Source organism: Delphinapterus leucas, chromosome 8 (genome assembly GCF_059928025.1).
Source record: "Delphinapterus leucas isolate spDelLeu-1000000601 "Yukka" chromosome 8, BTC_Dleu_Yukka2, whole genome shotgun sequence".
NCBI classification, from domain to species: domain Eukaryota; kingdom Metazoa; phylum Chordata; class Mammalia; order Artiodactyla; family Monodontidae; genus Delphinapterus; species Delphinapterus leucas.
This window is the reverse complement of record NC_143136.1, coordinates 81,400,408-81,414,146: the sequence shown is the minus strand read 5'-3', so window position 1 is coordinate 81,414,146 and position 13,739 is coordinate 81,400,408. Positions and strand designations below refer to the sequence as shown.

Below are 13,739 nucleotides of genomic sequence, written 5' to 3'. Positions count from 1 at the left end.
TGAAGAAGACTTAAATAGACATTTCTCCAAAGAAGATACACAGATGGCCAACAAACACATGAAAGGATGCTCAACATCACTAATCATTAGAGAAATGCAGATCAAAACTACAATGAGGTATCACCTCACACCAGTCAGAATGGCCATCATCAAAAAATCTACAAACAATAAATGCTAGAGAGGGTGTGGAGAAAGGGAACCCTTTTGCACTGTTGGTGGGAATGTAAACTGATACAGCCATTATGGAGAACAGATTCCTTAAAAAACTAAAAATAGAACTACCATACAACCCAGCAATCCCACTACTGGGCATATACCCTGAGAAAACCATAATTCAAAAAGAGTCATGTACTACAATGTTCACTACAGCTCTGTTTACAATAGCCAGGGCATGGAAGCAACCTAAGTGTCCATCGACAGATGAATGGATCAAAAAGATGTGGCACAGTGCTTCCCTGGTGGCGCAGTGGTTGAGAGTCCGCCTGCTGATGCAGGGGACACGGGTTCGTGCCCCGGTCTGGGAAGACCCCACATGCCGCGGAGTGGCTAGGTCCGTGAGCCATGGCCGCTGAGCCTGCACGTCCGGAGCCTGTGCTCCGCAACGGGAGAGGCCACAGCAGTGAGAGGCCCGCGTACCGCAACAAAAAAAAAAAAGAAAGAAAAAAGATGTGGCACATATATACAATAAAAGAAACGAAACTGAGTTATTTGTAGTGAGGTGGATGGACCTAGAGACTGTCATACAGACTGAAGTAAGTCAGAAAGAGAAAAATAAATACCGTATTTATGGAATCTATATATAGATATATGGAATCTAAGAAAAAAGAGAAAAGGTTCTGAAGAACCTAGGGGCAGGACAGGAATAAAGACGCAGACGTAGAGAATGGACTTGAGGACACAGGGAGGGGGAAGGGTAAGCTGGGACGAAGTGAGAGAGTAGCATTGACATATATACACTACCAAATGTAAAATAGATAGCTAGTGGGAAGCAGCCGCGTAGCACAGGGAGGTTAGCTCGGTTCTTTGTGACCACCTAGAGGGGTGGGATAGGGAGGGTGGGAGGGAGACGCAAGAGGGAGTGGATATGGGGATATATGTGTACATATAGCTGATTCACTTTGTTATACAGCAGAAACTAATACAACATTGTAAAGCAATTATGCTCCAATAAAGATGTTAAAAAATATAAAAATAAAAAGACCCTTAGTATGCATGTTAAAAAAAAACAGAAATCCTGCTGATAATTTAGGATTCCAGGAAATAAGTAGTATGTCAATTATATTTTCAAATGAAATAGGTTGGTCTATAATCTTTAGTCAGAGTCATCTGGATACTAGGCTCCATGAAGACAAGGACTAGTTTATTACCAGCCTCAGTTGTCCCAACAAGCACCTAGGACAACTAGGACACCATAGTTGGTCAGCAGACAAATGTTATCAAAATGAATGAACAGATGAACCTAATGCTTATTATGTAGGAATCCCTAGAACATTCGAGCGGTTGCTGAACTATGACACCATTATGTTAAGAAATTTGGTTGGGTTTCGATCTGGTTTGTTTTCCTGCCCTTAATTAGAAATGTGTGAAATTTTGTTCCCTTTCCTCCATCTTCGAGTTAGTTAATGGATTCTTCAAAGACATCTAACTTCTCTGTGGGGCCAGTACCCGCTTTATTGTTAACTACACACATTGAACCCAATTACACACAGACATGAGTCTGAACATCAGATTAGACATGGTATCTGATAGCTAATGAGATTAAGCACTATGAACTCAGAAAAGACTGCCGGGCATCTCCCAAATTCAGTATAACGAGTCTTCATGATATTCTTGTTGCAGGGGTGGCCAAACCTAAGGGCAGCATGAAGTTCCTTAGTTCTTGCCACGTGGTTCTTTCAAGGACACGAAGAAAGGCCATGTTTGTTGCTAGGCTATACTGTATTGATGTTCTGAATGAAACAGTAGTAGGTCCTTTGATACAGTAGAAACATGACAGAGTATACAGATGCCTGAGGGCAGCAGAGTCAAAAAGCCGTCGTCTGTCAGGAAGCAGAACACTTCCTGCTTTAAGGGATGGGGACTCAAATTAGAGCACTTTCACCAATTTTTCTTTTTCATCTGGCTCCCAGAGTTTCATTTCTTAGTCTTTAATCAGTTTTCCGACGTACTTTTTTTTTTTTTTAAATAAATTTATTTATTTATTTTTAGCTGTGTTGGGTCTTCGTTTCTGTGCGAGGGCTTTCTCTAATTGCGGCAAGCGGGGTGCACTCTTCCTTGCAGCGCGCGGGCCTCTCACTATTGCGGCCTCTCTTGTTGCGGAGCACAGGCTCCAGAAGCGCAGGCTCAGTAGTTGTGGCTCACGGGCCCAGTTGCTCCGCGGCATGTGGGATCTTCCCAGACCAGGGCTCGAACCCGTGTCCCCTGCATTGACAGGCAGATTCTCAACCACTGCACCACCAGGGAAGCCCCCCCCCCTTTTTTTTTTTTTAAATGAAGTGCTGTCAGGCATACTGAAACCTTTGGAGGAAAGGTAATGCATTCTTTTTTTTTTTATCTTAATAAATTTATTTATTTAATTGCTGCATTGGGTCTTCATCGCTGCACTCAGGCTTTCTCTAGTTGTGGTGTGCGGGCTTCTCATTGTAGTCGTGTCTCTTGTTGCGGAGCACGGGCTCTAGGCACGTGGGCTTCAGTAGTTGTGGCACACGGGCTCAGTAGTTGTGGCTCGCGGGCTCTAGAGCACAGGCTCAGTAGTCGTGGGGCACGGGATTAGTTGCTCCACGGCACGTGGGATCTTCCCGGATCAGGGCTTGAACCTGTATCCCCTGCATTGGCAGGCGGATTCTTAACCACTGCACCACCAGGGAAGTCCCCAAAGTACTTTTATAGCACTATTCAAAAAGGTTATTTTTAAGTTTTAGAAGTATGAAAATCACCCAGTTAACAATTACCAGATCACCCAATCATGGAAGCCTATTTAATGTACCTTGATTTGTGATGGTAATTAGGGAAAGGTGGGTCCCCAGGGGGCAGACCAATCAGTTTAGAAAAAGCCTGAATCAGCACATTGTTGACACCAAGAGTTTGACTGATCCAGCATGAATAATCCAAAGGCTTTATTTATATGTTAAATGTGAAAGGAGAATGGATAGTTTAGGAAAAGTAATATTCTTTTCTCTTTCTCCGATATGCACTTTTTGAAAAAAAAATTGTGCCATTTCATGCTCGGTTTAATGGCAGCTGGATTAGGCAGAGCCTGGGTGGTGTGTGTGCAAAATGCATGTCCCCAGAGCATAAGAACAAGTTCCCTGCGGGACTAGAGCAAGCACTTTGGCCAAGGGAGATGCTTGGCTGCAGGTTTGACATAGGATGGAGAAAGAATCAAATCACCCCCTGTTGGAGGGCCTGTTGCCAAACACCAATAGGGTTAATTTTTGCTCTTGGAGGAGGAAACGCTGTGGATGACAGTTAGTTTAACCAGATGCCAAATCTTTATCCAAGCTGGTCATTTCTTAATGTTTCTCCGGAGGTTAAAATTTTTCAAAAGACAAAATTTAAAGCTTTTAATTTCTCCTTCCCTACATCCCTGACTCATGGGCAGGGAAATGGCCTTACCGGGAAATGGAAAGGTGCTTTGCGGCAGTCATGTGTCCAGAAGAAGGTTAGGTGTTTTATATGGGAACTAGGACCCAGAGCAGATTAGAAGGTGTGATGGTTTTATGTGTTAACTTGACTAGGCTGTAGTAGCCAATTATTTAATCAAACACTAACCTAGGTCTGAAATTTTTTTGTGGATACCATCTACCATTAGTTGACTTTAAGTAAAGCACATTATCCTCCATAATAGGGGTGAGGCTCATCTAATCAGATGAAGACATTAAGAGCAAAAACTGAGGTTTTCTGGAGAAGAAACTGCCTCAAGACTGTAGCATCGATTTCTGCCTGAGTTTCCAGTGAGACAATTTCAATAGATAGATAGATAGATAGATAGATAGATATCCTCTCTGATATATAAGATATCAGATATATAAGATCTCTCTCTCTCTCTCTCTCTCTCTCTCTCTCTCTCTCTCTCTCTCTCTCTCTCTCTCTCTCTCTCTCCCCCCCTCCCTCCCTCCCTCCCTCCCTCCTGTTGGTTCTGTTTCTCTGGAGAACCCTGACTGATAGAGAGGGATGCTGGGCTACCCTCTTCCACCCCACAAGAGATCTCAGTCTCTTTATCTCTCTCTCATGCACACCATTCGCCATGTGGAATCCTACATTACAGATTTATTCTATGCATTGAAGGTGTGGGTTTGTCTAGAGCTCCTTGTTCAAATGCCACTACTATCCTGGAGAGGGAAAGAAAATGCTGAAAACAAGAGATAGGAAGTACCAAGAACAAACATCTTCCTGGCTGTTCCAGGGGAGGCCGAGGTAATTTGAAGAAACTCCAACAGTATGTAGTTTCTATATCATTTAGAACTGATCTTGGCCAGAAAGCACAAATATAGGCAATTATTCAGGAAGTAGGTGGGGATGGGATTTAACAGGACATAGAGTGATGTGAACCAGTGGTTCTACGACTTCCCCTCTTCAACAGGGTTTGATTCAAGTGCCAAATAATGGTGACATCACATGTGGGGGCTTAATGAAGGTGGTGGAAATGCACACGATCAGTAGTCTTGGAAGCCTGGGCATGTGGTTCTGAACAAGTAAATTGCGAGTTCAGTGACAGAGGAACTGAGAGGTGCTGAGGAGGACATAACAGAGCATGCGAGGACAGAGGGGTAGAGTCTTCCTCTTTCCATCCTTCAGTGGAATATGTCAGTGTATCCTTTTCTGACGTAACTGTGTACGGAGATCTAGGTGGAGTATGTACTGTGGCCTCTGCTCTCTGTCTGCTATGCTTGGTCTGCCTTCTCCAAAAATGGTTAACATTCATTAGCTTTGAGATCTTTTAAGAACTGCGTATCCTTGTTCCCTCCCTATGGGGAGAAGAGATATTATATCTGGTGCAGGCCTAGATCATATTATTTAAGTGGTGCTTATCTCTCTAAAGAAAGCTGAAACAAAGAAAAGCTGCAAAACAGAAACCCTGATCATTGTACCTTTAAGATTTGACTCATTCCTGCCAAGTAGGTCTTGCTATTAAGCTGTAAACCTAATATCAATTAAGGTTCTTCCCCTAACTAGCCTTTGGTTAGGATTTTGCTCAGTGTCTGCTGTGGTCATAGCTTGTGGAACAGGCGTTTATTTCTGTATACAGCTTAGGGGATCTGGTTGAAAAACCAAACTGAGGATCTCTGAAAGTGAAGACCCAAGATACTTTTGTGCTCCCTTGTGAGTGATGAGGTCATACTGGATTCATCGTATGTTAGCAGAGTGAGATTGACCCATAAAGGTGATGAATGAGTAGTCAGTTCATGGCTATGGTAAGGCTCCCATGGATTATTGGGGTTTTTTTCCTGTATCAAGGAGGTGATGTCTCAAAACTATAGGGCTGGGTGGTATTGCTATTGCTATATAGCTTCAGCTAGAAAAAATGATAAAACCTGCCTTAAGAGCATTTCTTAATTTCTGCTATCCCATCAATTTTATGTTTCCTTGTTAGCTACCTGAAATCCTTTTGCAAACCAGGCTGAGCAGGAAATGCTCATGGGTCCTGGCACTGTGTCCTGAGCGCCCAGGATCCATGTTTATTCACTGTGTTTGAACAGAGGGTCCAGATGTAACACTGCTTAGTGTGATTGACAGCTAGCACGTATGTGGAAAATACCAAAATAAAAGAGCGATGAGTATGAGAGCTGGAAGACACTTGGACATGCTCTACGGTGAACAAGGCAAAAACAAAACAAAACAAAACAAAACTCATCAGACCACTAGCTAATCCACACTGGCGACAAAATTAGATAGAACCTAATCATTAGGCCCTTTTACTCTGTAGATTTTCCTAAAGTTCATGGTAAGAAGCAACAAGAGATTATAGATGTTCATCATCCTTTCATTCTAGGTCTCTTGTGAGAGCAAGGGACCAAGACACTCTTTATTTCATTTTGCAAGGTTGCTTTCAACCTCCTAGATAGGAGAATATTTGTTCTATTAAAAAGAAATAAATCCAGGCACAGAAGTTCAGTATCTCTCTTAGTAACTCTTGTTTCTTCCACAATTTAGAAATATTTGTATCTGACTTGATTTCTTTCCACATCAGTTTATTTTTCTTAACTTATTTTTGTTGAATATAGCATACATATAGTAAAATATATTTAAGTATGCAACTCAGTAAAAATTTAAATATACATGTATATTCACATGTAACCACCACCTGGCATCTTAGAAGCCTCTCTTTGAACCCTCCCAGTCAGTACCCAACTCTCAAGGGTAAGTGGCATTCTGACTTCTGTCAACTTAGATTACTGTTTGCTGTCTTTGAACTTGATACAAATAAAAACATGCAGTATTATTTTGTATCTGGCTTCTTTTATGCAACATTGTATCTTTGAAGTACACTACATTGTTAGGTGTAGGAGTAGTTTATTTTTCAGAGTTATATAATATTTTGTTGTATGAATATGGTATGTATGTATCCATTCTACTGTTGATGGTTATTTGTATTGTTTTCAGCTTGTGGCTATTATAAATGAAGTTGCTATGACATTCGTTGTCATGTCTTTAGGTGAACATATGTCCTCATTTCTGTCTGTTATATACCTATGAGTGGAATTGCTAGCTCACAGGATATAAGATATTTAGTTTTAATAGATAGTACCAAAGAGTTTTCTAAAATGATTGGAATAGCTTATACTCCCTCTAGTAGCAATTGAGTATTATAGTCACTGCACATCCTCATCAACACTTGGTATTATCAGTTTAAAATGTTTTAACCATCCTATTGGGTGTGTAAAAGTATCTTACTGTCATTTTATTTTGCATTTCCCTGAAGGCTAATGTTGTTCGGCACCCTTTGTGGGTGGTATTTATTGGCACTTCTTTTGTGACGTTCCTATTCAGATCTTTGCCCAGTGTTTTCACCAGTTGTCTGCTTTTTTTCTGATTGATTTATAGGGATTATTCTGGATAAGTCCTTTGGCAGATATATGGATTGTTTATATCTTCTCTCACTTTGCAGCGTATGTTTTAATTCTTTTAATGGTGACTTTTAATGAAGAGAGGGTTTTAAATTTTTATGAAGTCAAATTTATCTTTTTTTCTATTCTATTTAAGAAATTAATCTTTGCCTACCCCAAGGTCTTAAAGATACTCTCCTGTTTTCTTCTAGCAGCTTTATTGTTTTACCTTTCACGTTTATGCATATGATTCATCTGTAATAGAATTTTTTATATGTTATTGGGGGAGTTGATAAAGATCGTCACCTCCACCCCTGCCCCAGCACCGTGTACTGAAAGGACCATCCCTTCCCTCTGTGCTGTATGCGCACCTTTGTTGTAAATCAAATGGCTACATAGCTGAGTGTCTGTTTCTGGATAATCTATTCTGTTTCTATTCTAAAGTTTCTGGACAATTTAATCAGTTTCAATTACTGTGGCTTTATAATATGTTGATATTCCATCCTCTAGCTTTGTCCTTCAAAACTGTCTTTGCGTCCGCCTGCCGATGCAGGGGAGGCGGGTTCGTGCCCCGGTCCGGGAAGATCCCACATGCCGCGTAGCGGCTGGGCCCGTGAGCCATGGCCGCTGAGCCTGTGTGTCTGGAGCCTGTGCTCCGCAACGGGAGAGGCCACAACAGTGAGAGGCCCGCGTACTGCAAAAAAAAAAAAAAAAAAAAACTGTCTTTGCTATTCTTGGCCCTCTATATTTTTATTATAAATCTTAGAATCAGGTTGTCAATTTCTACAGACACATGCAAAACTCCTGAGATTTTATTTCAGATTATTTTAAATCTGTAGAACACTTCTGGGATAATTAATCTCTCTCCCAATCAGTGTTAGCTGATTTCTTCATGTTCTACCTTTAGTGGATGGAGAGGCATGATGTTTTTGCCTCATTTGGGACTGAATGGAGTCTGTCTAGGACAGCAGCAAGAGACATGGTTTCCCACCATTGTTCTCAGTTCCAAATGGGAGTTGGGTTGTGTATCTTCCATCTGCTCCTCTGGATTGTTTCTGTACCATCTCTGCTCTGCTCTGTGCCCTGGGACAGTGACCAGTCTGGACAGCTACAATGGGCTCCCTTGCCTCTGGCTTCCAGTTAGTTTCCACCAATGGGGAAGGAACATGGGCAGGCAGTCATAAGGAGAGGAGAGAGTGAGGTCAGGGTATTAATTTCTTGACTCCTTCCCTGAAGGGTCACTTTGGGTTGGCTGTGTTCTTAGACCAAAGGCTGTTACAGCTTCTACTGGGAAGCCTTCTTCTTTTTTTTAAGGGTTAAAATTTTTTTTTAATTTGTTCTCTTTTTTAAAAATTGAAGTACAGTTGATGTACAATATTATATAATTACAGGTGTACAAAACAGTGATTCACAATTTTTAAAGGTTATACTCCATTTATAGTTATTATAAAATATGGGCTATATTCCCTGTGCTATACAATATATCCTTGTAGCATATTTATTTTATGCATTGTGGTTTGTACCTCTTAATCCCCTACCCCTATCTTGCCCCTCTCCACTTCCCTCTCTCCACTGGTAACCACTAGTTCGTTCTCTGTATCTGTGAGTATGGACAGCCTTCTTCTTATAGCTCCCTCCCTCTGGGACCCCTTTAGCCTAAGGGTGGTAACGGCACCCCCATCACTAATGTGGGGTACCCATTATCCCTTGTTATTTCCCATCACCCTTCCCATACCTTTGTTAAGCTCTTCCCAATTTGAGTAGACTATCTCTTGCCAGGACTCAAATTACTACAGAAGTGGGAGAAAAAGAATTTTCTCAACAACTTAAAAGAACTTTGAGAATGAGGTTCAGCTATACGAGGGACAACCTTGTTGGGTCCGCTCACAAAATTGGACTTCTGGCTAAACCTGCCTGAGTATAGCATAAAGGCTCTACTCTTCTCTTTTCTAGTATCACTGGAAATCAAGAGACTCTTTATGATGTAAAAAGTAAGATTAGTAGCCTTGGACTTCCCTGGTGGTGCAGTGGTTAAGAATCTGCCTGCCGGGCTTCCCTGGTGGCGCAGTGGTTGAGAGTCCGCCTGCCAATGCAGGGGACACGGGTTCGTGCCCCGGTCCGGGAAGATCCCACATGCCACGGAGCGGCTGGGCCCGTGAGCCATGGCCGCTGAGCCTGCGCATCCGGAGCCTGTGCTCCACAATGGGAGAGGCCACAACAGTGAGAGGCCCGCGTACCGCAAAAACAAAACAAAACAAAACAAAAAACAAACAAACAAAAGAATCTGCCTGCTAATGCAGGGGACACGGGTTCGAGCCCTGGTCCGGGAAGATCTCACGTGCCGCAGAGCAACTAAGCCCACGCGCCACAACTACTGAGCCTGCGCTCTAGATCCCGCAAGCCACAACTGCTGAGCCTGTGTGCTACAACTGCTGAAGCCCGCACACCTGGAGCCCATGCTCCACAACAAGAGAAGCCACCACAGTGAGAAGCCTGAGCACCACAACAAAGAGCAGCCCCTGCTCGCCACAACTAGGGAAAGCCCGTGTGCAGCAACAAAGACCCAACGCAGAAATGAAGGAAGGGAGGGAGGGAGGGAGGGAGGAAGGAAGGAAGGAAGGAAGAAATGTTAAAAAAAAAAAAAAAAAGATTAGTATCCTCAAAGTATACCCTTAAATGTCCACAAGCATTTCAGCCATAGATTATTGTTCACTTTCTTACTAACCTAAGTTGGTAATGGATGCTGCAGTGTTTGTGCTTGTATCTGAGAAACACCCACAACGCTGCCTGAGGATGTTAGAAGGTGAGGTGAAAGTGTCAAATCGGCATAGACTTTAAAGTAGCAATAAGATTGCTGTTATTGAAAAATTAGAGTTGAAGCACTTCTGGGGACAGCAGCCTTAAGCTACAGTGAGTGAGGGAGAATTACACTGAAATGATTACATTGAAATCATTTAACTCCTCTTTTGACAGTTGGGTGATTTAGTTGTCTGCTTTAGGAATTAATTTCTGGAATGACGTCTGCAGCACTGGTGAGGACTGCTGAATTTCTTTCACTGAAATAGAAATCATGTCCAAAATGTCATTTCATGACAACAGCAATTAACCCGAATCACACATCAGATAGTGCCAGCAAATGTGACAGGACAAGAACTGGTGGGAGTTTAAAATGAAAAAGTCAATAGCAAATAAAACAGGATATCACATATTTTTAAATGAAGTTTGTACTTCTTCAGAAGTATGCAATAAGTGGAATTCTGCCATCGTCAATTTACTTTTTTTTTTTTTTTTTTTTTTTTGTGGTACGCGGGCCTCTCACTGTTGTTGCCTCTCCCGTTGCGGAGCACAGGCTCCGGATGCGCAGGCTCAGCGGCCATGGCTCACGGGCCCAGCCGCTCCATGGCATGTGGGATCTTCCCAGACCGGGGCACGAACTTGTATCCCCTGCATCGGCAGACAGACTCTCAACCACTGGGCCACTAGGGAAGCCCTACTTTTTTTTTTTTAAACATCTTTATTGGAGTATAATTGCCTTACAATGGTGTGTTAGTTTCTGCTTTATAACAGAGTGAATCAGTTATACATATGCATATGTCCCCATACCTCTTCCCTCTTGCATCTCCCTCCATCAGTTTACTTTTTAATTGAACAGATCTGCTTGTGTGTTCATTTTTGTGCATAAGTCAGTGAATCATGTATGTGGTTTTCATTACCGGCTGGAGCCCCCAGTACCTTAACTCTCACTTCTTGCTCCCTTGAGATACTGTCCAGAAATCCACTGTGGCATCACACTCCATCCCAGGCCATCCATCCTAGGAGGCCACTCCATCTCTTATACCCCAGGTGGCAAAATGGTGTCCATTAGACATGTTTGTTTGTCCCACACATCATTCTGAAGAATTGTCTTAAGCTGGGAGATACAAATAAAAATCTTAATTTCTGACTTTTCTTGAGAAAAGTGGGCCCTCCACTCGTACTTGGTGACAGTTGCCTGGGTGGTGGGGAAGGATGTGCCTGGCAGGGAGCCACGGTCTCACCTGGCCAGGCTGAGTTCATAAAGTGACCCACCTGTCTCGGGTGTCATGTGTTGGCATGTGTTAAACACATCAGGGATGATTCTAGGTACCAAATGTGGGTAAGAGAAACAGCTGATTTGTCTGTGTATTTATTGGTATGAGAAACTGTAAGCTCCAAGGCCAGAGACCTTGTCTCGTTTGTCTTGGTATATCCCCAGTGTTTCATAGCTAACTGAATTGAAAGAAAGCTCTACTTGGGCAGATGAATCTGGTAGTGGTATGTAAGATGCTTAAAGGAGGATGCTGAATGTTTGAAAAACGCTATAACCATAAGTTGTTACTGAGAACATAGACCAAGGTGGTGGCAGAGGGAATAGAGAAAGACCCCAAGAGATAATTCGAATGAAAATCCTGGGACTTCCCTGGTGGCGCAGTGGTTAAGAATCCGCCTGCCAGTGCAGGGGACACGGGTTCGAGCCCTGGTCCCGGAAGATCCCACATGCCGCAGAGCAACTAAGCCCGTGCACCACAACTACTGAAGCCCGTGCACCTAGAGCCCGTGCTCCACAACAAGAGAAACTACCGCAATGAGAAGCCCGTGCGCCGCAACTAGAGAAAGCCCGTGTGCCTCAACTAGAGAAAGTCCATGCGCAGCAACAAAGACCCAACGTAACCATAAATAAATAAATAAATTCATTTAAAAAAAAAAGAAAGAAAATCCCATTGGATCTAGAGACGGGCAGGAAGTAAACGAGAAATAAAAACGGAAAGGTGAGTTTAGAGCCTTAGGAATAATGGTGCCATTAATACAGCTAGGAGGGTGATAGGTAAAAGTTCCAGGGTCCCTCGTGCTCTCCAAGTCCCAATCTTCTGGCGTGAAAGGAATTTGAGGCTTAATTATATTCATGATTTAGCAAATGCTAGTAGCTATGCTCAGAATTTTTCCCTTATGTTTTTCACCCCAGGGCTAAGACCATCAAGAATACAGTCTCTGTGAACCTGGAGCTGACAGCGGAAGAATGGAAGAAGAAATATGAAAAAGAGAAAGAGAAAAACAAGACTTTGAAGAATGTTCTCCAGCATCTGGAGATGGAGCTAAACAGGTGGAGAAATGGTAAGGAAGAATGAGGCACGAGCGTGTGCGTTTTTTCCCCCTACAACCGTTGGCATCCTGGGGCACTTGGGAAAGAGTGGATGATGGTGGAGCTTGGTCCTGCCTTGCAACCCCCCATGTGAACGAGCAGATATTGTCTTATTTCCTAGCACTCATTTCCGCCCCACCCCATCACTTGGCTGATGTACATTCTTTTTTTTTTTTTTTTTTAACCCAAACTCCCCGATGTCTTTTGGGGGAAGGGGTTTTAAATTTTTTTTAATTTTTTAAAATTTATTTTTTGGCTGCGTTGGGTCTTTGTTGCTGTGCGCGGGCTTTCTCTAGTTGCGGTGAGCGGGGGCTACTCTTCGTTGTGGAGCGTGGGCTGCTCATTGTGGTGGCTTCTCTTGTTGCAGAGCACAGGCTCTAGGTGTGCAGGCTTCAGTAGTTGTGGCTCGCGGGCTCTAGAGCGCAGGCTCAGTAGTCGTGGCGCATGGGCTTAGTTGCTCCGCGGCATGTGGGATCTTCCCGGACCAGGGCTCGAACCCGTGTCCCCTGCATTGGCAGGCGGTTTCTTAACCACTGCACCACCAGGGAAGCCCCTGACATACATGCTTAGTGTGGGCAAGTGACTGTTTACAAGGTTCCCTTAATCTATTTGCAATGAGATGCGCCTCTGTCTATCACTGTAATTCACTCCCTGGTAGCCATATTTGAGGTTTAGAGGGCAGTGCCCAGGACTTTGGGGGCTCTGATTGCTTTTGATTAAATGAAAAATATCGTTCTCTCCTATGTGAGTCTTGTAATCGATTTGGGGTTAAAAGTCACCGCTGGCAAATATTTGCATTTTTATTTGCCCAGTTTATCTTCATGCTCTGCTTCTTCAGAGCCAGAAATAGGGGATTCCTGAAGAAACTCTGTCCTAAAATGGAGCCTTAAAGGCTTGTTTCGTGACTCATTTTTCTTTTTCCCTGAAACATTCTCTTTGGTTTGTTCTGCTCAAAGAAAACAGCTCAGAGGGCTGACATGCAGTGGTGGGTGGGTTGTGGGTGAGGTGCTGAAGAAGGGTTTCCAGATCCAGGCTCAGACAGATTATTTTAATGGTTTTCGCTTGGTGACGGAGGTTAGAAGGTAGCAGTCCCCCCCTTTTTTTTTTTTTTCACTGAAACAAGGCAGCTTGGTGCGTGTGTAGGGGAATAGTGGATAGTTGGAGGTTGTTCTTCAGATTCTCTGCTGCCACGTTTGGTACTTATTTCAGGTGCTGCATCAGATCTCAGTCTTGGGTAAGTGCAGGAGCCTAGGGATGGCTGTGCAGGTTTGGCAGGTAACCTGCCTGCTTATAACTGCGGAGTTAGCAGCAGATCGTCTTGTGATTATGTGTTTGCCACTGTTTTTGCTAGGAAGGGTGGGGTGTCCATGAGCTACTGTTCAATTGAAAAAACAATTACGTGGGCAACCAGGATTCAAGAGAGGTTCAAGAAATGACCTAGTAGCCTAAATAACACAATTCTTTTCTTTTGGGGAGATTTTCTAGCTGCACAAGTGTTTTGAAAGCTGCTGGAATTACTGAATAATTCAGCACCT

General features: G+C 43.2%; 1 protein-coding gene across 1 annotated transcript in view; it reads left to right on the top strand.

The window, feature by feature from the left end:
- Positions 1 to 13,739, top strand: part of KIF5C (kinesin family member 5C) — a 166,879-nt gene that overhangs the window by 87,874 nt on the left and 65,266 nt on the right. Inside the window, exon 11 of the mRNA XM_022569689.3 lies at positions 12,028 to 12,176. Coding sequence (XP_022425397.2) covers positions 12,028 to 12,176 — 149 coding nt within the window. The remainder of the gene's footprint in view (positions 1 to 12,027; positions 12,177 to 13,739) is intronic.